Below are 23,969 nucleotides of genomic sequence, written 5' to 3' on the forward strand. Positions count from 1 at the left end.
TAGATTTTAACTCAGGCTGGAGGTTCAGGGAAGGCATCTGGGAGAAAGTAATGCTTGAAGTGTTCTGACTCGGAGAGGTTAGCAAGTCGGGGGTGGGGGGAGGGGAGGAATGAGCATTCCAAGTAAACGAAGCAATGTTTAAGAAGCACAGGGCTGAAACCACACAAATGGAAGACCTTGGATGCCAACCTGAATGCCAAGGAGCTACGTTTTCCGGAGGAGACATATGGAGCTACGGTAGGGTTTTTAATAGGTAGCGACACAAACAGATGTAATTTTACAAAGGTCACTGCAGGCGGGCTTGGAGGCCGGCTGGTAAGGAGGGGAAACACGGAAACCAGCAGGGGCGATCTTCCAAAAGCCCCCCAAAGGCCTCCATTCAGGCCTATGGGCGTGTGTGCACCTAAGGACCGAAGCCGCCAAGAACCCCGGGCCTGAACGCAACATTTCGAACGTGTATCACAACTTGGCAGAGGTGGGAAGATAGGGAGGAAGGGCGCCGAAGCCAGCTTTCATTGGTTTCTAGGGAAGCCCGGCCGATGGTTAAGATCTCGCGAGAGCCTCTATCCAGGGACCATTCCCCCACCGAGACTAGCAGAGACGCCCAACCGGCGAAGTTGCAAAGCGGCCTTGTACTTCATTTCTTAGATGGGTGAACTGCCCTCGTCTTTTTTGTCCCTGGCCAATCAGGTCAGTTCCTCCTTCCCTTCCTCCCTACTGGCGCCCTCCTCGGAAAAAGCTAGGAATTGGAGTCTTGCTCCTAATGACGCATGGGTCGCTGGGAAAATATGGTTGCTTTTTCCAGGGGATAAAGAGGCGTCCCCTTTGCCCTCCCTTTGGACTATGCAGTCAAATGACCTGTTTCTCGACAAATAAAAAAGGGTCTCAGGGAGGCGGGGTTTCCCAGTAGGCAGAGCCTCAGTGTCGGGGACCTCCGCGCCTTACTAGACAGCCGGCCACCTTTCTCCCCCACCTGTCGCCATAGCAACGGCGCTCGCCGACCTACGCCCCACCCCCACCCCCGTGGCGCCGCGTGTTTTTCCTTTTAGGGGTCGCGCTCGACGTTGTGGCGTAGGTGGCGCCTGTGGGCAGCCAGAACTCAGGTCTAGGGCATCAGCTGACAGACCTGGTGGCCGTTTTTCCAACCAGATGTCACAGCTGGAAAGCGGCTGACTGTTCCAACTTCTTTATCTGACGGGCTCGAAGAGGGCAAGGGACCCTCACAAGTTTGCGCATGGCTTCACCTGTGGTGAGGCTTTGACACCTTCCCCGCTTCCCCCCGGTCCCCGCACACATACACAAGCAGAGTCCGAGCTTCAGACAAGAAAGTTTATTGGCGAGGAGATACACGGAGATGTGGCTGTCCTGCCTTGGAGCTTCCCTGGCCTCTCCTCACTCCAGTCCTGCCCTTCTCCCAGTCAGTTTGTCTGCTGACGTCCACCAGGACCTGGGCTTGGCATCGACTGTTTGTCCCTTCTGCTGTCTCTGGTCTATTCTGCCAGTGTCCAGGTGTCGGGGCGGGTTGGGGTTCTCCAGGGCAGATAGGTCTGGGCTGTCCAACAGCGCCCTTCCTGGCTAAGACCATGTCCAGTGTGGCCTGAGCCTGGATACTGCAATCCACACAGCAATACTCTTCCCATCAGAAGGTTCCAAGATGCCCCTGCCTCTCTACCACCCAAAACTCCTGAAGTCTCACTGTTGTGGCTCATAAGGTCAAACCAACCCTGTTTGGTGCTGGCCAGGGTGCTGGTCTCCTAGGGGCAAGGTTGGGTGGGATCAATTCTTAGATTAAGAGGCAGCAGAATTTAGTTTTTTAAGGGCCCTCAGGCTAAGGCCAGTTTATTCATTCAGTACTGAGCGCCTACGCTATTCAGAATACAAGGCAGTGTTCTAGAAGCTGGGGGTATAGACCATAGTGTCAAGGTCCTGACTGAGCCCAGCCAGGACAGTTTCCTGAGCTTCAAGGTCATTGTCTCCAATCTCTATTTCTATCTATTCACTCCTTTCTCCCATTTCTTCCCCTCCTTCTCCCTCCCACCACCTCCCCGGCCCTTTATTCTCTGCTTAAGCAGCAGATACCCTCCCTTTGGTCTCCTGGGCTTCCATCTTCCCTGGACCCCATCATTCCAGTCCTGTTGGTGGCTCCTCCTTGAGGGGCCTTGCCCGACCATCCCCTGTCCCAAAGGGCCGCAGGACCAAGTGCCCACGCTGGTGCTTGATGCGGGCAGAACTGTCACCAAAACCTTTGCCACACTCTGCACACTTATATGGCTTCTCCCCAGTGTGTGTTCGCCTGTGTTTGACCAGATCTGAGCTCCGGGGGAATTCCTTCCCACAGAAGCCACACACATGGGGCTGGCTGGGTCCAGAGGGCTGGGCTCGGACTCGGGGTCGGGGGGCTGTGGGTGCCGGGCCAGGGGGGTTATGTGGCCTCAGGAGAGTGGATGGTGGTGGTGGCCGAGCCCGTTCACCTCGGTGAGTGCGGAGGTGCTTGACTCGGGCCGAGCTGTCAGCAAAACCCTTGCCGCATTCAGGGCAGAGGTAGGGTTTTTCCCCTGTGTGCACACGATGGTGTTTCACCAGGTCCGAGCTTCGGCGGAAGCCCTTGCCACACTCAGGGCACTTGTGGGGCTTGTCACCTGCCAATGGTGGGGGTGGCTCCCCAGCCTGTGGGCCCCCGGGCTCTGGCTCCAAGCCAGGCAGACCAAAAGGCCCATCACCCGAGTGTGAAGGGCTTCGAGGTGTCAGCGGGGGGCTCGTGCCAAGAGGAGGTGGGGGTGGGCTTGAGCTGGGGGGTGGGCTGGGGATCAGGGGGGCCAGGGGGTAGCCTGGGAAGCTGAAGTCCTGGGGCTCCATGTGAGTGAGGCGGTGGCGGAGAAGGGTGGAGCTGAGGCTGAAGGTACGGTCACATTCTGGACAGGCGTGAGGCCGCTCCCCACTGTGGGTGCGGAGGTGTTTGACCCGGGCAGAGCTGTCGGCGAAGCCCTTGCCACACTCGGGGCATAGGTAGGGCTTCTCTCCTGTGTGCACCCGCAGGTGCTTCACCAGGTCTGAGCCCCGGGCAAACTCCTTTCCACACACATCACAGCCAAAAGGTTTGGGCCCCAAGTGACTGCGCTGGTGGCTCAGAAGGCTGCAGCTGAGCACAAATCTTTTGCCACAGTCGGTGCAGATATATGGCTTGTCCTGGGCCTTAGGTCCCTGTGTGGCTGCCGTGGCTGCTCGAGAAGGCTGCCGTCTGGGCACCACGGGCCGGGGAGGCTGCTCCCCCCGGTGTGTCCGCTGGTGCTTTATGCGAGCAGAACTGTCACCAAAGCCCTTGCCACAGATGCCACACTTGTAGGGCTTCTCACCCGTGTGTGTCCGCTGGTGTTTCACCAGGTCAGAACTCTGCCGGAAGCTCTTGCCACATTCGCCACAGATAGTGGGGCGTTCACCAGCTGGGATCCTGGACCGAGAAATCTTTGGGGGGCCTTGGGCTGGTGGTCGGGCTCTGTAGGGCTTCTCACCACTATGAGTTCGCTGGTGTTTTATACGGGCAGAGCTATCCCCAAAGCCCTTGCCGCAGACCCCACACTTGTAGGGTTTCTCCCCTGTATGGGTCCGCTGGTGTTTCACCAGATCTGACATCTGCCGAAAACTCTTGCCACACTCACCACACACGGCAGCCCGATCACTAGCCTGGCCCCAACGTGGCTCTCCCAGGAGCCGGGGACCTCTATCCCGAGCCTGAGGTTTTCCTGGTCCCTCTCTCTGGACCCACAAGTCATCCCAGGTCTGGATGCCTTCAGGTTTGAGAGAGGCATTTCCTACTTCGTGACCTGGGGCCAGATCTTCCTCTTCCTTGAACCCCAAGTCATCCTCCTGTGGGGTATGTTCAAACTCATCCGGCTGAGAAATCTCCACATTCTCACTCCCTATACCTGGGGAAAGAAAAGGGAGTAGTAGACCCTGCTCTTTGGCTCAGCCCCTATCTTTGATAACAACTTCCCCAGGAAGGCTTCCTTGACAATCTGCGGTCACAAGGATGCTCTCCCTCTCCTCTGAACTTCTGAAACACTTCTTATTGCTGCCTCTCATTAACAATGGTAACTTCCTTATAACACGCCCTTAATATATGCCAGTCACTGAACTAGGCATCACTGAATCCTTGCAAACAATGCTATGAAATAATACTATTACTACTCCCATTTTATAGACATGAAGACTCAGAGAATTTAAGTCACTTACTCAAGGTTAGAAAGGTTAGAAAGTAGCAAAGCCATGTTTCTAACTCAGGTCTGTCTGATTCCCAAGCCTGTGTTAACCACATTATACTGTCTCTATTTGAAAACCTAGTATTTGCTATTTCTATAGCCCACTCTGTAATTTATTACTTCAATCATCTTGCGTGTACCTAAGAGGACCCAGACGCCCACCTGTCCCTCAAAATGCGTAGGGTTGGTAGGAGAGAGAAGATCAAGCACAAATAATATAATTGTGGGCTCAGAATAACCGCTGTCACAAGAGAGCAAGGAAATAAGGAGATAGGGCCAAGCTTTCACAGCAAAGGAAAAGAGTAAACCACGGAGAGGAATGGAAGATAAAGCTGGAAAGGGATGTTGGGATTCGATTAAGCATGTAAGGCCTAGATCGAACACTAGGCTTTTGATTAGTAGGCAGAAGGGAGCTAGGGAAGGCTTTTGAGAAGGGAAACAGGATTAAATCCGGACTTGGATCAATGTGGCTGCTGAGTGCATCACTGATGAGAAAAGGGATGTGGGGAGGCTGTTGCAATTGTCAGGATGAGATAAAAGGAGGCCTGAAGTAGGGCAGAGGCAGTGAGGCTGGTAATGACTGTCGAGGAGCCAGGAGAGTCCTTGAGATGAAGCCCCTCACGGCCTGATGCAGAGTAGGTGCTCAGAAACGTTGGCTCCTTAACCTCGGTTTTTGCTCCCCTCCCCCTCCCCCTGGAAGCACAGTTCATGTCCGATTTTTCTGGGTCTCGGCCAGACAGAGCCCAGCACCGGAGTCCCCACCCGGCCTTTACCTGCCCCTGGCGGCGCACCGTCCCGGCCCTCACCTGTGCGGGCGCCTCTCAGCTGCTCCCTCTCCTCTGCGCCCTGGAGATCCGGGCCCCAGGGCTCCACCGCGCGCTCCATCGCCCGCACGCCGCCCTGAGCAAGGGGACAGACACAATCCCACGGTCACACAGCCATGTGCAGCCCGCGGCGCCCTGCCGCTGCCCTCTGCCGGCCAGCGCGGGCACCGGGCAGCGGCCGGGTCCGAGGTGCGGGGCGCGGCTCCCGGTGACCCCCGCCCGCGCAACCGGCCGCCCCTGCACCTGCTGCTCCTTCCGGCCCGCAGCGCCCCCTTCTCCTCCTGGCCGCCTCCGGCTATGTCACCCCGGCGTCCTCGCGAGCTCCTCGGCGGGGCTCCGCTGCCCGAGCCGCCGGCGGCCCCGGGATGCGGGCTCCGCGCCAGATGGGGAGGGGGCTCGGACCCAGGCGTCCCGGGGGCGGCCGCCGGGGGGCGGGGACGGGAAGCGGAAGCGCTGGGCCTCACCGAGCCGCTCTAGGACCCGGGAGGAGCTGCACGCCTGTTGGGGGCCGCCCGCGTCCTCCGGAGCTCGGTGGCCGGCGGGAGGCCGCGTGCCGCGGACAGGGCTACTCTAAGCCGAGGACAGTTGCCTGAACTCGGTGGTATTAACCGTGTACCTCCTGGGCTGGAGCCGGGTGATGAGGGCCGAAGACTCTTCCTAATTATCGCTGTGTCGGGCCGCCCGCGCCGACCTCCGGGGCTGCCCGACTGCGCCAGCCTCCCCGGCCCGGAGAGACAAAGAGAGATCCGAAGACTGACCCAGGGAAAAGGGTGGGGGAGAGACCAAGGCAAACAAAGGGCGGCGGAGGGCGGCGGAGACCCCAGACGGGGCGGGGGCGGGGCGCCGACACACAGGAAACAAAGCGGGGCCGGTCCGAGAGGCCTAGGGCCGGGGGTGGGGTGGGGTGGGGTGGGGAGGGGGGCTGGGCTGGGGGAGACCGAGGCCCGAGCTGCAGCTAGAGGATAGAGGCCGACTCCAGAGAAATGATGGGGAGAGGTGGCCAGTTGAAATCAGGCCCGGGGCGCGGAGCGGAGACCCGGAGCCAGAGACTCACAAAGTCGTAACCTAAGAGCCCCGAGTCAGAGAGGACACAGAGACAGAGAAAGAGACCGACAGACTGCGGCGGCCCGAAAATACGGGAGCAGGAGATTGGCCACCAGAGACAAAGAGATGTAGAAACATAAGAGAGAGATACGAAGTCATTGAAGCATAGTCGGAGGAGCTGTAAGAAAAGGAAGGGAATCTGCAGAGAAGAAGGCCCGGAGGCAGAGGAACAAAAGACAGTGAAACAGGCAGAGACAAAGAGAGACACAAAGAGCGAGCCCATGGGGAGACTAGGGGACAGGTCGACAGACCTACAAAGGCCAAACCCAGGGGGAACCTGGGTCTGTGTTCCCAGGTATCTGGACTCCGAGCAAGCTTGCCTTTGGGGAAGAGGGGAGTGCCTGGAAGTGTCCCTTGATGATCTGATGGTAGGGAGGGGTGACTGAGGTTTGTATATTAATTCACATTTAATTAGCACCTTAATGCTAAGCCAAGAGTTTGAGATAAAGAGATGAAACACATGTAAGATTTGTCCTTGGATGCTACCAGTTTACAGGGGCAAGCGCACAAACATGAAAAAACTGTGAAGACGTGGGAGAGTTCCATGCACCAGTACAAGATAGTGTGGGAGAGCAGGAAGAATTCCAAGCTGTGGGAATGAGTCTGCACGGTTCTGGGCGCCTGGTGTGCATGGATGTTAGACACTGACCGAAACCAGGGCCACAAATCAATCAGCACATACTGAGGGATCACCAACCAATATCTAGACACTGTCTAGGCCCTGAAAATAACAAAGGAACTCAGGGAGCTCTTGGTCCAGTAGAATATGGAGATGTGCAGGTGATGAGACAGATTCCCTACCAACCTGATGAACAAAATATGATAGGAGTGTAGTGCAGAGAGAGAGACCTGTCCAGTTTAGTGGCTGTGGACTCTGTCTTTAAGGCCATTCCTGCAGTCTGATTCCTGGCCTTGTCATTCATTATTATTTGACCCTGGGGAAATTACTTCTGTTTCCTAAACTGTAATGGGGATGATAATAGCTAATTTGAATGGTTGAGAATTCATGTGTTATATGTGTAAAGTGCTTAGCCCAGAATATCAGCTTTTACTCTTTTGGCTGGAGAAACCAAGAAAGAAAGTGGCTTTTTTGAGCTAATCCTTTCAGAACAGCTAAGATTTCTGCAAAGTCCAGAGAGGGCTGAAGTGGGGGCTGAATGAAGAACTCCAGGCAGAGGGAATGAAATGAACAGCTGTCCACACACTAACTGAAAACCTACTATGTGCTAGAAGTTTGAGATCCAAAGATGGTTAAGACCTATCCTCCGAGAGGAAAACAGAATAGTTGTGTTTTAATGTGTCATGAGTTCACATAATAGGAAAGCAGTGGAAGCTGAAGATAGAATGGTACGTTTATTCGTTTCCTGGGGGCCCACCATGTGCCCCCCAGGTGCTGGAAAACAGAGGTAAGAGGGTACCAAATGGCAAAGAGGTAGCCCCTCTTGGAGGAATCTTCCCCTGAAAGGTGGCCAGCCCTCACGCCATACTCACTCACAGAGCTACCTTTAACTTTGGGAAGAGAAAGCCTGGAGTCACTAGGTCTGAGTCTGAATTTGGGTCTAAAGATAAAGAAGCCCCTCCAGGGATGCCTGGTGGGGCCATAGGTAGCTATGCAGGTTTGATGGCAAGATGAAAAAGAACTAATCCAGATGATTAAACGGGAAAACAGCTATCTACTATAAACTGCCCCATAGGAATCTCAAGGTAGGATCTTCCTTTCTCTGAACAGGCCCCAAACCTTATCGCATGAATGACTGGACATAATTTGTTGGAGTAATAAGCAGTTAAATGGAATATTGTGTCACTAATAATTCATGTCATCTCTACAAGCCAAGAGACTTTTCTGTAGGGCAATTTGTTAATATGCACAAATGCCTTAAATATGTGACTTCCTTTGACTCAGGAATTCCCCTTATAGAAAGGCCTAAGGAAATGGCTGGACAAGTACACGATGATGGCACCACAAACATGTCCATCCCAGCTCAGCACTGTTTATCGCTGAGAAAAACGGGAATCAATCTAAATACTAAGCATCTATAACAATGATAATACAGATGGCCAACAGATACATGTAAAGATGCTCAAATCACTGATCATCAGGGAAATGCAAATCAAAACTACAATGAGATTTCACCTCACACCTGTCAGAATGGCTAAAATCAACTATACAAGCAACAGGTGTTGACAAGGATGTAGCAAAGAGGGAATCCTTGTGCACTGTTGGTGGGAATGCAAATTGGTACAGCCACTCTGGAAAACAGTATGGAGTTTCCTCAAAGAAAAATAGAACTACCCTATAATCCAGCAATTGCACTACTGGGTATTTACCCGAAGAATACAAAAACATTAGTTCAAAGGGATACATGCACCCCGATGTTCATAGCAGCATAATCTACAATAGCTAAATTATGGAAGCAGCCCAAGTGTCCATTGATAAATGAATGGATAAAGAAAATGTGGTATGTACATACAATGGAATATTGTTATTCAGCTATAAAAAAAAGAAATCTTGCCCTTTGCAACCACATGGATGGAGCTAGAGTATAATGCTAAGGGAAATAAGTCAATCAGAGAAGGACAAATACCACGTGATTTCACTCATGGAATTTAAGAAACAAAACAAGCAAAGGGGGGAAAAGAGACTAAGCCAAGAGACAGGCTCTTAATTAGAACAAACTGATGGTTATCAGAGCTAGGGGAGGGGGGGAGGACTAAACAAGTGATGGGGATTAAGGAGTGCACGTATGTTGCACTCCAGGCGATGTATAGAATTGTTGAATCATACTGTACACCTGAAACTAATATAACTATGTTAACTGGAATTAAAATAAAACTTTAAGAAAAAGCACTCATCAAATTGTTAAACAGCATTCTCATAAAAATGAACATGTTAAAAAATTACAATATACACGTGTATTATAGAAAGATGTATAGAACATATGAAGTGACAAAAATAGGATTCCAAACAAAGTTATAGTATGATCCTAGTTTTGTAAATATGTTTATTCATATTAATAGGGATGGGAGAAAATCTAGAAGGATAAAAGTCAAAATGGGGTTGTATCATAGTAGTGATATTAGATGCATATATTTCTAAAACCATTGTATTTTCTATTTTTTTTTTCTGTGGGAATATGTTGATTTTATAAGAAATAAATGAATATACATGTTATTTCCCTAAAGGCTATCGAATAGCTCAGGGAAGACATGATCAGTTTGAATCCAGGACAGGTGCAAGGTGATAGAGGGTATAGAGAGAGGGGGACCAATTTTTCTGACAGGAAGATTTTGGAAACCAGTTGGGTATACAGTTGACCCTTGAACAATGCAGGGGTTAGGGGTTCCAATGCTCATTGCAGTTGGAAATCCATGTATAACTTTTGACTCCCCAGAAACTTAACTACTAGACCAGAAGCGTCAACGACAACATAAACCATTGATTAACCCGTATTTTGTATGTTACATGTATTATATACTGTGTTCTTACAACAAAGTAAGCTGGAGAAAAGGAAATCATAAGAGAGGTGTGCCTGGGTGGCTCAGCCAGTTAAGCATCTGACTTTGGCTCAGGTCATGATCTTGTCCTGGGATGGAGTCCCGAGTTGCACTCCTCTGCCTCTCCCCCTGCCTCGTGCACACTCTGTCTCTCTGTCTCAAATAAATAAATCTTTAAAAGGGGGGGGCACCAGGGTGGGTGGGTTAAGCGTCTGCCTTCGGCTCAGATCATGATCCTGGGGTCCTGGAATCAAGCCCCCCATTGGACTCCCTGCTCAATGGGGAGTCTGCTTCTCTCTTGCCCTCTGCCCCTCCCCTGGCTCATGCTCTCCTGCTCTCTCTCTCTCTCTCTCTCAAATAATAAATGAAATCTCTTAAAAAATAAATAAAAATTTAAAGAAGAAAATCATAAGAGAAAATACCTTTATAATACTGTATTTGTTGAAAAAAATCTGCATGTAAGTGCCCCCCCCTCCCCCCAGTTTAAACCAGTGTTGGTCAAGAGTCAAATGTACTTGTGCAGCGCAAAGGGGGAGGAGCTCAGAGTTTTAATTAAGACATTAGGCCTGTTCAGCTTGATAAGAAATGCAGGAGGAAAGGCTGCGGTGGAGTGAGGAGCGGTATAATTATCCTTTCCCTTGGCTTCTCGAAGTCCTCTGTTTATATCCTTGTTGCGCAACATTTTTACCACCAGTGTTCTTTGGCACACTTACTAGTGGCTGTTTCTGTCTCCCCAGATGGCCGAATCCCCGACCGATCCACTGTTTGGATCCTCAGCAAGGAGCAGTCACTAGATTTGAGATGGTGGTACTGACACAGTCCTCCGCTCAAGTAATGCTAGCAATACTAGCTTTCTGTGGGAGCTCATCTCGTACGCTGGATACTGAACTAAGAGCTTTATGTGTATTAGACCATATAATTAGACCACTGTCACCCTAAGAGGTAGAATTATTAATTTAACATTTAACAGATAAAGAAACGAAGTCACAGAGAAGTAAAAGTAAGATACCCAAGATCACACAGCAAGATCATACATCTCTTAATCACGATGTCTCTATAATCCTCTGATTCTTGCACAACTTCTGAGTTTAATGCGGCAGGAGATTCGAATCCCATTTTTTTTAAGATTTTATTTATTTATTTATTTATTTGACAGAGAGAGACACAGCGAGAGCAGGAACACAAGCAGGGGGAGTGGGAGAGGGAGAAGCAGGCTTCCCGCAAGCAGGGAGCCTGACGTGGGGCTCGATCCCAGGACTGTGGGATCATGACCTGAGCTGAAGGCAGACGCTTCACCGACTGAGCCACCCAGGCACCTCTCCAATCCCATTTGAAAGATAAGGAAAGTAAGGCCCAGAGAGGTCCTGGACTTCATGTCCAAGGTTACATGAAGGGGACAGTTATAGAAATGAGTTTGAGTAAGAATAAGATAGACACACGGCAACGTGGATGGATCTTAAAAAATCGTACAGAAGGGGGTGCCTGGCTGGCTCAATCAGAACAGAATGCAATCTTGATCTCTCGGGGTCATGGGTTCGAGCCCCACATTGGATGTACAGATTACTTAAAAAAAAAAAAAGCTTTAAAAAAGTTTTAAAAAGATAGTGCTGAATGAAAAAGTTAATATGTATTCATATATATATATATAACCCTTTGTGTAAACATGCACTGTATACTACACATTTTTCAAAATGTATACAAGCCAAAAAACTACACACGAAGCACATTAGGGTGGTTGCCTTAGGATGAGGGGTAGGAGTGAGCTACGATGCTGAATCAGTCGGCTCCGGCTGCCGTAACAAAATACCACAGGCTGGGAGTCTTAAACAACAGACATTGATTTTCTCATAGTTCTGGAGACTGGAAGTCCAAGCTAAAGGTGCCAGCAGGGCTGGTTTCTGGTCTCCTTGGGTCGCAGACAGCTACCTTCTCACTGTGGCCTCACGTGGTCACGTGGCCTTTCCTCTGTGCCTGGGCTGAGATCATGGGTGTCTCTTCTTATAAGGACACCAGACCTATTGGATCAGGGTTCCACCCTTATGACTTCATTTAACCTCAATTACCTTCTTAAAGGCCCTATTTCCAAATATAGTCACATTGAGGGTTAGAGCTCCAGCACATGAATTTGGCAGGGAGGGGTGGGGAGACACAGCTGAGTCCGCAACAGGGGCTAACAGGGAAATAATAAATAGAACCACAAGCAGTGGAGAAAGAAAATGAGGTGGAGCAGTAGGTGCAATCCAGATCCAGCAGGGCCTTACAGGCCATAGTAGGAAGACTAGCTTTAGAGGCCTGGAGAGGTGACTCAGGTCATAAAGGCTAAAGTCAGGGTTTGTGCATATAGCTGATTTGACTCCAAAGCTCATGTCATCTGGAACTACTCGAGTCCTGATAACCAAGTGGAAATGTGTGTATTTCATTTTACCATGAGGAAAATGGAGTTTAGAGAGGTCCAATGACTCGCCCAAGGTCCCGTAGTAAGTGGGAGAACTGAGGTTTGCAGAGCTTTCTGCCTCCAGAGCAAGGCTCCTTTTACATGTTCTGCTAGCCTTGGGCCCTGACCAACTTCATTCACTCATTACTCATGCACGCATTCATCTAGTATATTATTTATTGGCACCTGCTTTGCAGCAGGCCTTGGCAAGACACTGAAGATATAGAAATGAAGAGGACATGGTCCATGACCTCAGAAAGCTCAGCCGGTAGAGAAGATAGCCAGATAAATAAATGCAAGCATTGGGGAGAGGTCTGTGGAAGGGGTTAGAGAGTTTGGAGGAGGGAAAATGACTGTGCCTGGGGTAGTTGGGCAAGATTTCCTAGAGGAGGAAGAAGAGATCTTTGAATCAAACCCTTGAAGGATCTGGAAGAGCAAAAGGAAAAGCTCAATGTGGGGGCACCTGGGTGGCTCAGTCGTTGGGCATCTGCCTTCCGCACAGGTCATGGTCCCAGGGTCCTGGGATCGAGTCCCGCGTCGGGCTCCCTGCTCGGCGGGAAGCCTGCTTCTCCCTCTCCCACTCCCCCTGCTTGTGTTCCCTCTCTCGCTGTGTCTCTCTCTGTCGAATAAAAAGATAAATAAATAAGTAAAATCTTAAAAAAAATAAAAAGCTCAATGTGGGCAGAGTGAAGGATGTGGGCATTCTCCAAGGAGGAGTGAGGGATGGGTGATGAGGCCAGATATGGAAGGCTCTGGCTGCCAGGCCAGAGCTCAGACTTAATTCTGAAGTTACTGGGAAGTCCCTGAAGGGGCTAGAGCAGGGGACTGCCTTGGCCAGGATTCTAAAGGAAGGTCTCTCTGGCAGTGATGTCCAAAGACTTGAAGTCCTTTCAAGAATCAATTGCATGAAGTAGTGCCTGGGTGGCTCAGTGGTTAAGTGTCTGCCTTTAGCTCAGGTCATGATCTTAGGGTCCTGGGATCAAGCCCCAAGGTGAGCTCCCTGCTCAGCTGGGAGTCTGCTCCTCTCTCTCCCTCTGTCCCTCTCCTTTCCCCCCTCCCCGTTTTGCCCCTCCTCCCCTACTCATGTGCCAAATGCTCTCTCTCTCTCTCTCTCTCCCCCAAATGAATAAATAAAATCTTAAAAAAAAAAAAAAGGAATCAATTGCATGAAAAAAAAGAAAAAGAATCAGTTGCATGAGCTGGTAAGGAAAATTAATGGCCCCTTCCACCCCTAATCCTGTTATGATTTTTGGTCCACTTAGACCCTGGGAACTTTTTTTTTTAACCATCCCAGTCAAAGCCTTCGTCTCACTTGCTAGAGACGCCAATCTGCTTCCTTCCTCTCTGCCTACACCCCATCTACCCGGGTGATGGGGCTACAGTGGGGGCATGGAATAAGGGTGTGCAGAGAACTGAGGTATTGAAGCTTCCCATGGGGGGGATAGCCAAAGGGCTCCAGGAAATGAGAACTCCAGGTATTCTTGGTCTTGGGTTTCCCCACCAGTTCGAGCATCTCAGCTTCCTACATTGCCCGCCCCCTTATTTGCCACACCAACTTCCTGCCCCACCAGAGGAAGTGGGGAGAGACAGCAGGTGCAGCGACAGCTAGCAGGGCCATGGTGAGTCCTTCTGCCCCAGAATACAGACATCTCTGCCCTCAGCCCCCAACCCCCAGAGTAGCCAGGTTCAGGTCAACCCACAGCAGGCTGACTTCTCCTCGCCCACAAGGTCAGGTTATCCTGGGGGCCCAGCCCGCCGCTCCCAGCAGCCTCACACTGTCCCCCACCAACAGGACAAGGAGTATGTGGGTTTCGCCGCCCTCCCCAACCAGCTGCACCGCAAGTCCGTCAAGAAGGGCTTTGACTTCACACTCATGGTGGCAGGTCCGATGGGTTTTGGACAGGGGACTGGTTGGGGGAGGCTTCCTCCAGATACCCTGGCTGTCTCCTCACCTGACCAGGTGGGTCTGTCCTGCCTACAGGGGAGTCAGGCCTGGGAAAATCCACCCTCATCAACAGCCTGTTTCTCACCAATCTCTATGAGGACCGGCAACTGCCAGAAGCCAGTGGTAAGACCCTCCTGACCTCTCCAGGGACTCTGTCTCTCCCATCCCCAGGCTGCACTCTCTTTCTTTTCATCTGGGTCTCCCCTGACTTTCTGGGGGACTTGGGTGGCTCACTGCTTTTCTCTGAGACTCCCCTGAAAAATGAGTGGGGGTAACTGTGATTCTGAGAAAGGAAATCAGTCCTGGCTCAGACCCCTACCCAGCTCCCTGACCTCTCCCCATCCCCACAGCTCGCTTGACACAAACGCTGACCATTGAGCGCCGGGGCGTGGAGATCGAGGAGGGGGGTATTAAGGTGAAGCTGACCCTGGTGGACACACCTGGCTTTGGGGACTCCGTGGATTGCTCAGACTGGTGAGGAGCAGGGGAAGGAGCGGGGACTAAGCTTCCCAATGTGGCTACTCTATGAAGACTGAGGGGTCAGTTCCAGGGCTGGTCTGCTCTGCCCCTGCCCTCCCCAGAAGGTGGGGCCTGTTTCTGGTGGCCATGTGGCCCAGAGTGCCCTGTGCTTCCTGACATCTGACCTAAACCCCGCCAATCTCCTTTGATGTCTTTGGTTGGACCCCAAGAAGCTAGTTCCTACCCCCACAGTCCTGGCTAACCTTGGCCCCTTCCCTGCCCTGTGGCCCCTCATCTCTGACCTACTCTCTTGCCCCACACCCCAGCTGGCTGCCTGTGGTGCACTTCATCGAGGAGCAATTTGAGCAGTATCTGAGGGATGAGAGTGGCCTGAACCGGAAGAACATTCAGGATTCCCGTGTCCACTGCTGCCTCTATTTCATCTCACCCTTTGGCCGAGGGTCTGGGGACACCCTGGGGGGTTGGGGTATTTGGGGAGGGAGAGGGAGGGTTTCTGTGGCCTAAGGCTGAGCCCTGACCAATCACTCTGTGCAGGCTCCGGCCCCTAGATGTGGCCTTCCTCCGGGCAGTGCACGAAAAGGTCAACATCATCCCAGTCATTGGCAAAGCAGATGCCCTGATGCCTAAGGAAACCCAGGCCCTCAAGCAGAAGGTATGTCTGGTGACCTCTGATCTTTGGTCCTACGTGAAGCCAGAAGTCATTATCAAACCTGAACTCAGCTTTGACTTCTTTGATCTTGGGATCGCCTTTTGGAAGTATAATGTGTCAAGAGACATTGTGGGAGAAAGTTTCTGAGGAAGGTGGGTAGTAAGCTGGCTGAAAGGAGCCATGTCTCCGGAGGCCCAGAATAGAATCCCTGGACTGGATGCTTGGCTGAGGCCTGTCTGAGAGCTGCAACAAAGGCATGATGACTCTTGATATCCCTCCAGCCCCAGGATGTTGACCCACCTCGTGACTTCAGAGGCCTCTCCCACTGTTTATGCTTAGGCCTCTCTCTCCTGGGCCTCTGGTGTCTGCTTCATTTTACAATCTTTCCAGGCCTCAGTCGTCCCTGTTAGGGTGTCTTTGTCTCTTTTTCACCATCTATATCTCTCATCGTCTGAGGGTTTTTTTTTTAAGATTATTTATTTTTAAATTTTTATTTATTTTTTAAGTAGGCTCCACGCGCAGCGCGGAGTCCAACACGGGGGCTTGAACTCACAACCCTGAGATCAAGACGTGAGCTAAAATCAAGTTGGATGCTTAACCCACACTGAGCCACCCAGGCGCCCCAAGATTTTAAGCAATCTCTACACCCACTGTGGGGCTCAAACTCACAACCCCAAGATCAAGAGTCACATGCTCTACTGACTGAGCCAGCCAGGCGCCCCTCTGAGATTTTGGTTTGGGGCATCCTGTATGTTACCATCTCTGTCTTTCATGTCTTCCTCTCTGTCTCTGACCACCTGGAACCTGTATCTCAGTGTCCAGCCATGCAGTGTCTGCTAGGCACAGCCTCTGTTTCTCACCGCCTGTGCATGTCTGCTCCCAGATCCGGGACCAGTTGAAAGAGGAGGAGATCAACATCTACCAGTTCCCCGACTGTGACTCTGATGAGGATGAAGACTTCAAGAGGCAGGATGCAGAGATGAAGGTGCAGAGGCAAAGGAGGAAGGGGCAAAGAAGCGGGGGAGGCGGATGAGGAGGTGGAGGCTGACAACGAGGTTTCTGCCCAGGGGGGTCCAACGGTGACCTCTGACTCCTGCCCTCCAGGAAAGCATCCCTTTCGCAGTCGTTGGCTCCTGCGAGGTCGTGAGGGACGGTGGGACCCGACCCGTGAGGGGACGCCGCTACTCTTGGGGTACCGTGGAGGGTGAGTAAGGTGGGCATGCGTTCTGAGGCCAACAGGGAGCCCAGAATGCCTCTGAGTCAACCGCACCCAATATATGAAGTTGGGGCGATCTCTCGTCCCGGGGGTCCTAAGGGCCAAAAGAGGGGTCCTTGGACTGCAGACCCTCACCTAGAGCCGGGGCAGGACTCCGGGCCGACTGGACCCGGCCAGTAGGGCTGGACCCGAAGCTCCCTGACGCTCGCCGGTCCGCCCCTCAGTGGAGAACCCACATCACTGCGACTTCCTGAACCTGAGACGGATGCTGGTGCAAACACACCTGCAGGACCTGAAGGAGGTGACCCACGATCTGCTCTACGAGGGCTACCGAGCCCGCTGCCTACAGAGCCTGGCCCGGCCTGGGGCTCGTGATCGAGCCAGCCGTAGGTGAGAGCCCGACCTGAGTCCCAGGGGCTCCCAAGGCCCGGCCTCACTGTCCCGGACCCGACCTTCACCATCCAGACGACTCTTCCAGAATCTCCCCCCACCCACTTTGCTTACGGCATTGAAAGGACATATGGCCCTGCCTCCTAGACCCCAACGTCGCCCCACGCCCTGCCCCGCTTCTGCGACCCACAACGGAGGGTCCCGCCCTTGATTCCCTGCCCCTTTTCCCATGCCCCCTAGTAAGCTCTCCCGCCAGAGCGCCACAGAGATCCCGCTGCCCATGCTGCCTCTGGCCGAGACCGAGAAGTTGATCCGCGAGAAAGATGAAGAGGTGAGCAAGTACCTCGCTCCCCCTCCTCCCCCCAAGGCCCCAAGTGCTCTTCGAAGTCCCTCTCTGGCCTCCCCGATCCCACGCCTACAATCTTGCCCCGCACAGCTGCGCCGCATGCAAGAGATGCTGGAGAAGATGCAGGCCCAGATGCAGCAGAGCCAGACTCAGGGAGAGCAGTAGGACGCACTCTGAGGACCCCGCATCGCCCTCCTTTACCTCGGCTCCGCCTTCAGTCGGCCTCCTATCCAATCCTGGAGCCCCAGCCTGAGAGGCCCGCCCCCGCAGGGGGGGCTCACCGGCTAACAGGTTCTCCCAATCCCAAATCTGTGGCCCCGCCTCTGGCCCCGCCCCCACCCGGCCCCGCCCCAGCTTCCAGCCCCGCCCCTGGCCCCCACCCCCGCCGCTCTTCACCCAAGCTGTGACTTCAATAAAAACAGTGTCAGGGGGCGCCTGGGTGGCTCAGTTGGTTAAGCGACTGCCTTCGGCTCAGGTCATGATCCCAGGGTCCTGGGATCGAGTCCTGCATCGGGCTCCCTGCTCTGCGGGGAGCCTGCTTCTCCCTCTCCCACTCCCCCTGCTTGTGTTCCCTCTCTCGCTGTGTCTCTCTCTGTCAAATAAATAAATAAAATCTTAAAAACAAACAAACAAACAAACAAAACAGTGTCAGGGCTCCTGGGTGGCTCAGTCGGTTAAAGTGTGGGACTCTTGATTTCGGCTCAGGTCATGATCTCAGGGTCTGGGATTTAGCGGCCTTGGGCTCCCTGTTCAGTGGGGAGTCGGCTAGACATTTTCTCTCTCTCCCCCTCCCTCTGAACCTCCCGTTGCTCGCGCGCTCGCTGTCTCAAATAAATAAATGGGTAAATCTTAAATAATAATAATAATAAAAAACAGTTTCCCCGAGGCCACGCGAGTCTTCCTTTCCCGGCGGGAGTAAGTGGCGGGTGTAGCTGGTGGAACGAAACCGCCCCACCCAGACCTCCCAGCCACTAATTACTCATTCATTTGTTGGGCGCTGGCTTCGTGCCGGGCTGTGTTTCAGCCCCGCGCCCCACCTGAGTTCCTCTCCCACAAACGCACCGAAGGCGCCGCCGCTAAGAAACAACGACCAATTTAGTTTTATTAGAGTCTGGTGGGGGGTCGGACTGGCAGCAAGGCGTTGACCAGCAGAGGCCTAAGAGGGTGGGTCCCCTACTCCTGGTCCTTGGCATCGCCATGCGTGATGACGTAGCAGATGTTCTTGTAGTCTACGTTGCCTCCCACGTCGGGGGGGAAGGCTGCCCACATGTTCCTGATCTGGGGAAAGATTCAGGGGCGTCTCCTACCGGTTCCGTATGCTCCCCTTCCCCCTCCCTCTGCTTCTCCCGGGCCCTCACACACACACACACACACACACACACACACACCCCACCCCCACCCCACCCCCGCTCACCTCTTCCTGGGAGAAGCGGTCACACTGCGTGGTAAGCAGCTCCTCCAGGCTGGAGAGAGGTGACATATGGGGAGTTGAGATTGGGCTTCGTGGTTCCTTTCCACTCCCTCCCACCTCATCCTGGTTGCCATTCCTAGTATCAACTTGAAAACCCAAGTCACTCTAGATCCCTCTCTGGTCTCCCAATCAGTCTGGCCTCACTGCTTTTGCTCTTCCCTTCCCATATGTGCTGTGAAAATGTAATCCTATAGCCCATTTCCACAGTGCTAATTTTTCCCTTATCCCCTCCCTTAATACCTAACCTTTGCTAAAAATTTAAGGAGGCCTGGACACCTGGGTTGTCAGCTAAGCAGCTGCCTTTGGCCCAGGTCATGATCCCGGGGTTCTGGGATTGAGCCCTTCTCTTCTTCTGGTTGTCTGGTCGCTGCTTCTCCCTCTCCCTCTGCACCCCGCCCTCCCATAAATAAAATCTTTAAAAAAAAAAAAAAAGAATTTAAGGAGGCTTTCTCTGTGTGAGCAGCTGGAGAGGGTCACTTACAACTGTTTCTTGATGGTGCCCTTCCCCTCAGGGTCCAGGACCTTGAAGGCTCCAGTGATCACGTCCTCAGGGTCAGCACCTGGAGGATCAGAAGGCACATGAAGCTAAAGGGTCCCTGAAGGGTCTGTCTCTGAAAGGTCTGGGGAGGGGCAGCTGGGGGCTTAGACTCAGGACACTTCATTCACCTTTGAGCTTCTCTCCAAACATGGTCAGGAAGACGGTGAAGTTGATGGGACCACTGGCTTCCTTCATCATGGCATCTAGCTCCTCATTCTTCACATTGAGGCGCCCTGGAGCAGGGTGGGGAAAGCTGGAGTGGGGTCCTGTGGCCAAGGGTTGATCCTTCCCATAAATTCAGACCATCCCACCCATTTTCGTCTGGGTGGACTGAGGCCCAGGGTGGAGCCGGCAGGGCTGAAACCCAAGGCTTCTGAATTCCCAGGACTCTGTAGCCTTGAATCTTTATGGGTGGGATAAGGGGCTCACCCATGGCTGCGAAGGTGTCCCGCAGATCTTCCTTGTCGATAATGCCATCACGGTTCTGGTCGATTACCGTGAAGGCCTGTGGAAGGCAGGGGTGGGGGGGGGGGTTAGTTCCCCCATGGCCAGGCTTCAGCATCCCTACCCCAGGCAGATCAGATTCTGGCCCCCGGCCAGCTGTTCTCTTGCATGCCAAATGGGGAGGGGAGCAACGAGTTCTAAGCCCTTCCCCTCCCCCCAAACAGGTGCACATTCCAGGGAGGGGGTGTTGGGGGGGAGGGGCGGCAGGGGGGGCCTTTGGTTAGTCTTCAGTCTCCCTTCTCCCCTTACTCACCTCCTTGAACTCCTGGATCTGAGTCTGGTCAAACATGGAGAAGACGTTGGAGCTTCCGCCCTCTGCCACTGCCCTTCTCTTGGCCTTCTTGGGTGCCTGGGAGTTGAGGGATGGGTAAAGGGGTCCATGGGCCAATCCCTCCTCTTCTCTGGAGGCAATGGATTAGATTCAGGGTTCTTTGAGTCATTTTTCTAAAGCAACTCTTCTGGTTCTAGGCTTTCCCCTCCTTATGAGCTCTTTGCTGAAGGGACTTGCTTTGGTTGCATCCCCAAATTCCTACCCTCCATTCTACTGAACAAGTCGAGTCCCCTTCTCAGTGCCCTGAGCTTGCCTCCTCTGAGTCCCAGACTTGCTGTGTGACCCTGATCTACTCATTCACCCTGTCTGAACCTCAGCTGTCCCATTTATAAAATGGGAGTTGGAATCCTTGCCTGATTGGTCCCAGAGGGTTTTAGGAAGAGGGAGTGCAGGAAGGTATGGAGCATGCTTTGAGAGGGATGGGTCTCCTGTGAGTGGAGTCTGGGCAGACTGGGTTGGGTCATTTAGGCCATCGTTCTGTACGCTCCTCATTAGCAATGCCAAGAAAGGGAAGATTCATCTGTTTCCTCTTACTGGACTGGGAATCAGGTACTTTCTTTTAAAAAGTGAGGCTGCCTTGAGGTCTGAGGGACCTGGGTAGGGGCTGGGGGATTCTTACTCACCATGTCTTCAGTCTCCTGGGGGCAAGGCAGTGGCTCTGGCTGGAAAGGAGCAGAGTCAGCCTGTGGCGGTCCCTCTGGGGTTATATAGTCCTGCCCCAGGGAGCCCTCAACATACCAGGGTAACCTTAGCCCTGTGGGTGCCCACCCCAGATACCAAAATAGCCCGGCTCAGGGCCCCTCCTTTCTTGGAGGCCCGGCAGCAGCTGGAGCCCAGGGAGGGAGGAGGGAGTGGGTCTTGGGATGCATGTCTCACTAGGACCTGGGCAGGAAGGGATGTTCTCTTTCCCAAAAGGGGGCTCGAATGTGCCAGAGTTCAGAGAGGACCCAAACTGAGGCATTGTACTGGGAGAAAGATAAACCAGGCCCCTGTACCCCTGAGTGGGGTGGGTCCAGATTTATTATTTATTTTAAAAACATTCCTTATTTTGAAATTAACATTTTTATGTTTTTATTTATTTGTATTTTTTTTAAGATTTTTTATTTTTAAGTAATCTCTACACCCAACGTGGGGCTCAAACTTACAACCCAGAAATCAAGAGTTGCATGCTCTACCAACTGAGCCAGCCAGGCGCCCCTCCAGATTTAAGGCCAGTAAAATTATTGAGCACTTACAGTATGCCAGGCACTGGGCTCTGCCTCATGGGTGCCCCCTGGCAAGCATAGTCCCCCACTCCCATTGTGGAGTTCACAGTCAAGTATATGTATGTTTGTGGGGGTAGTGGCAGAGTCGAAAGGGAGACAGCTGTCTGAGAAGCTGAAGAATCAAGAAGGTCTTCTACGACCCCTTTGGTGGGGGCAGGGAGGATGTTTCAAGAAAAGATGCCAAGCATAGAATGACCAGGTAGAAAGAGGCTAGGGACGCCTGGGTGGCTCAGTTGGTTAAGCGGCTGCCTTTGGCCCAGGTCATGATCCCAGGGTCCTGGGATCGAGTCCCACATCGGGCTCCTTGCTCGGCGGGGAGCCTGCTTCTTCCCCTCTCCCCCTATGCTTGTGTTCTCTCTGTCAAATAAATAATAAAATCTTTAAAAAAAAAAAAAAAAGAAAGAAAGAGGCTAGACAGCCTGGAGCAGAAAGCCTGCTCTGTGATCTTGCACTTTGTGCTTTAACTCCCTGGGCCTTGTTTTCCCCATCCCACAGAACTTGTGGATATGAACACTATTTGGAAACAGTTTAGTGAAATATAAGCATTACAATTAATATTTATGCCTTGCCTTGGTGGACTTACAGCCTAGCTCTGGAGACAGGATAAAGGCAGAAAATGTCATAACAGCTGCTTAGAAGCACAAAAGTAGAGCATAGCAGCCCTGTGTGGGACTATGGGGATGACTTTATGAAGGCCAGGAAAAGTAAGTCAGGTGAAAGTGGAGGGGCAGACAAGCTAAGCATAGAGCACAGATGGACAAAGGCCTGGAGAAGTGAAAAATCAGGTTGTCAGAATGGTGATGGGGCTGGAGCAGAGGGTGCAGGCTGGAGACCAGAAATTGGAGGGTCTTCCATGCCAGGCTGAGGATTGAGACCTTGGGAGCCTTGGAAAAGTTTGAAACAGGAGAACATAATCTAATGTGAGTCCATAATCATTTCTTTGGATCCTATTGTGAAAGTTGGAACTCAGAGGAGGGGGGTCCAAATACCAAGAGGGAAGCTAGTTGGTCACCTCCTCCCGGTGGCTGGGATGGCCAGTGGCTCCTTTCTTCATTCTGGGCAAGAACCAGTTTGGCTGACTATGTGACTTTGAGGTACCCTCTCCTAGGGAAATAGTGGCTGAGGAAGCCCCAGGAGGCCAAGGTTGGCAAGGACACACATCTCCTCCTTCTCTTGCTCCCTCTAGGACCCGATGTCCTGAGGAAGGTGACTCTTCCCTTTGCCCTCCTCCAGTCTCATGCCAATGCCTCTAAGACATTTTCTTTTCTGGGCACTGGGGCCCAGCCACCTGTTGTCTCTAAGAAGAGAGAAGGAGCCACCCTAAACTTAGCAGCTGCCCTTGGCCTCCTACACTGGCCCCTCCCTGCCTCAATGGACAGCTGCCTCACCTTATACGGTTACCATGGGGGTCTAGGCCCAGGGAGGAGCCCACTTAATCCGGGGTTCTGGGAGGGGACAAAAACTCCAAAGAGGGCAAGGGGGAAAGTGCTCAGGTAGCTGGGGTCAAATGGAAAGTGGGGAAATTGAGGAGAAGGAGATCAGGAGCTGTGTATCTAACTCAGACACTGACTGGGAATACACAGGATCTGGGTCTGAGCTGGGAACGAGTAGCCTAAGAGAACTCAGAAACCAAGGAGGACCTGGGACATTGGGAGCTAGGCCTGACTGAAATTTCAGGATGGTGGATTCTGTATGGAAGTTGGGGCCCTCTAACCCTGAGGCTCAAAGGGATGGGGGTCAGAGAGAGATGGGACTCCTAAAGTCAGGGCTTTGTGTTTGTGATCTATGGTAGCCTGGGGGCTCATGAGATTGGGGTCTGCTTTCTTAGCAGAAAATGAGGAGTACAGAGAGGTGTGGCAGTGATGGGAGAGGAGTTGATGGGACAGGTCCTGGATCCCCCAAAGAATAAGAACACAGATATGGGAGTTCATGTTACTGGGAATTCATGGTTTGGGGTCTAGGATACCCACTAGAATGGGGGGGGCACTCAGAGGATGAGGTCCAAGGAATTAGAGCCTGGATTCTGGGGAGGAGATGAGATAGATGGGGGAGGGGAGGTGTTGAGAAGGACTTAGGGCTTGGGATTCCCATAGGAAATGGAGGATCCAGGGAGATGGGTCACTTAGAGGATTTGGGGGCTCTGGTAATAGTCGTCGGGTTTTTGAGTGTTGAGGTTGGTTGCGGGTCGGAATGAAAATTAGAGACAGAGTGGAGGTTGAGAGTACTTGATCAGGGCACTGGATCTGTGGTGGGGTCTTACAGACCACCAGAGTGAGGCGGCTCTGGATGGAGAAGGGGAGCCCAGGGGGCCCTTGGCTGGCTTAGTCGGTGGGGCATGCGGCTCTCCATCTCAGGGTCGTGAGTTCAAGCCCCACCTTGGCTGTGGAGCCTACTTAAGAGAGAGAGAGAGAGAGAGAGAATGGCAGCCCTAAAAGGACTCAAGCAAAGCAGCGCGGCGCTCTTATTGGCTAAGGACTGCTCTAATGTCCCTGGCCCCCGCCCCCTCTCGGCGCTGTCCCCAACTGTCACCCCCTCCTGCGCTTGTCTCCGGTTGTCACCGATATCCCTGGGCTGGCACCGCCTGCTGGCAGCTCCCCTACCCTTTGGATGCTGCCATTGGCTGAGACAGCCGTCTATCTCCCTTCCTGTCGCTAAAGTGTGGGAATACGCTCATTGGCTGACAATGCAAATTAATAGCAATTCTGGCCCGCGGCCCCCCCC

At 52.6% G+C, this 23,969-nt stretch overlaps 3 protein-coding genes across 6 annotated transcripts; 1 reads left to right on the forward strand and 2 right to left on the reverse strand.

Annotated features, from left to right (window-relative positions):
- Positions 1-377: 377 nt before the first annotated feature.
- Positions 378-17,478, forward strand: SEPTIN1 (septin 1). Of its 3 annotated transcripts, none has more exons than XM_034988881.1 (11): positions 378-690; positions 13,906-13,996; positions 14,095-14,181; positions 14,409-14,532; positions 14,844-14,978; positions 15,073-15,190; positions 16,071-16,172; positions 16,292-16,391; positions 16,628-16,793; positions 17,038-17,124; positions 17,230-17,478. In XM_034988881.1, the coding sequence occupies exons 1-10, from the start codon at positions 649-651 to the stop codon at positions 17,102-17,104; spliced, it is 1,032 nt and encodes a 343-aa protein (XP_034844772.1). In that variant the 5' UTR covers positions 378-648; the 3' UTR covers positions 17,105-17,124; positions 17,230-17,478. The 3 variants fall into 3 exon arrangements, with proteins under 3 accessions (XP_034844772.1, XP_034844770.1, XP_034844771.1); XM_034988879.1 differs by having other exon boundaries at positions 380-690; positions 17,034-17,124; XM_034988880.1 differs by lacking the exon at positions 378-690 and adding an exon at positions 13,578-13,732 and having other exon boundaries at positions 17,034-17,124.
- ZNF48 (zinc finger protein 48) lies at positions 1,316-5,716 on the reverse strand. 2 transcript variants are annotated; one of them, XM_034988878.1, is made up of 3 exons: positions 5,697-5,716; positions 5,063-5,156; positions 1,316-3,923 (listed from the first exon to the last, which is right to left on the reverse strand). In XM_034988878.1, the coding sequence occupies exons 2-3, from the start codon at positions 5,139-5,141 to the stop codon at positions 2,122-2,124; spliced, it is 1,881 nt and encodes a 626-aa protein (XP_034844769.1). In that variant the 5' UTR covers positions 5,142-5,156; positions 5,697-5,716; the 3' UTR covers positions 1,316-2,121. The 2 variants fall into 2 exon arrangements, with proteins under 2 accessions (XP_034844769.1, XP_034844768.1); XM_034988877.1 differs by lacking the exon at positions 5,697-5,716 and adding an exon at positions 5,324-5,569.
- Positions 17,479-18,216: 738 nt separating the features above from the next.
- Positions 18,217-20,741, reverse strand: MYLPF (myosin light chain, phosphorylatable, fast skeletal muscle). The gene is made up of 7 exons (XM_034988882.1): positions 20,607-20,741; positions 19,906-20,001; positions 19,578-19,653; positions 19,277-19,381; positions 19,092-19,170; positions 18,554-18,602; positions 18,217-18,417 (listed from the first exon to the last, which is right to left on the reverse strand). Exons 1-7 carry the CDS (start codon positions 20,607-20,609, stop codon positions 18,313-18,315), a joined length of 513 nt encoding a protein of 170 aa, XP_034844773.1. The 5' UTR covers positions 20,610-20,741; the 3' UTR covers positions 18,217-18,312.
- Between the last annotated feature and the right edge of the window lie 3,228 nt (positions 20,742-23,969).

The sequence above is a fragment of the Mirounga leonina genome, unplaced genomic scaffold (assembly GCF_011800145.1).
Source record: "Mirounga leonina isolate KUSES-001 unplaced genomic scaffold, KU_Mleo_1.0 Mir_454, whole genome shotgun sequence".
NCBI classification, from domain to species: domain Eukaryota; kingdom Metazoa; phylum Chordata; class Mammalia; order Carnivora; family Phocidae; genus Mirounga; species Mirounga leonina.

Bases quoted from the DNA above. Each gene is read 5' to 3' on its own strand.
- SEPTIN1 (XM_034988879.1), top strand. From the start codon at position 649: ATGGGTGAACTGCCCTCGTCTTTTTTGTCCCTGGCCAATCAG. The intron at 13,997-14,094 runs GTCCGATGGGTT...TCCTGCCTACAG, and splicing joins CTTCACACTCATGGTGGCAG to GGGAGTCAGGCCTGGGAAAA. The intron at 14,533-14,843 runs GTGAGGAGCAGG...CCCACACCCCAG, and splicing joins TCCGTGGATTGCTCAGACTG to CTGGCTGCCTGTGGTGCACT.
- ZNF48 (XM_034988878.1), bottom strand. From the start codon at position 5,141: ATGGAGCGCGCGGTGGAGCCCTGGGGCCCGGATCTCCAGGGCGCAGAG. The intron at 3,924-5,062 runs GTGAGGGCCGGG...TTCTTTCCCCAG, and splicing joins GCTGAGAGGCGCCCGCACAG to GTATAGGGAGTGAGAATGTG.
- MYLPF (XM_034988882.1), bottom strand. The intron at 19,654-19,905 runs GTGAGTAAGGGG...TGCCTTCCACAG, and splicing joins AGATCCAGGAGTTCAAGGAG to GCCTTCACGGTAATCGACCA. The intron at 18,418-18,553 runs GTGAGCGGGGGT...ATCTTTCCCCAG, and splicing joins ACCGCTTCTCCCAGGAAGAG to ATCAGGAACATGTGGGCAGC.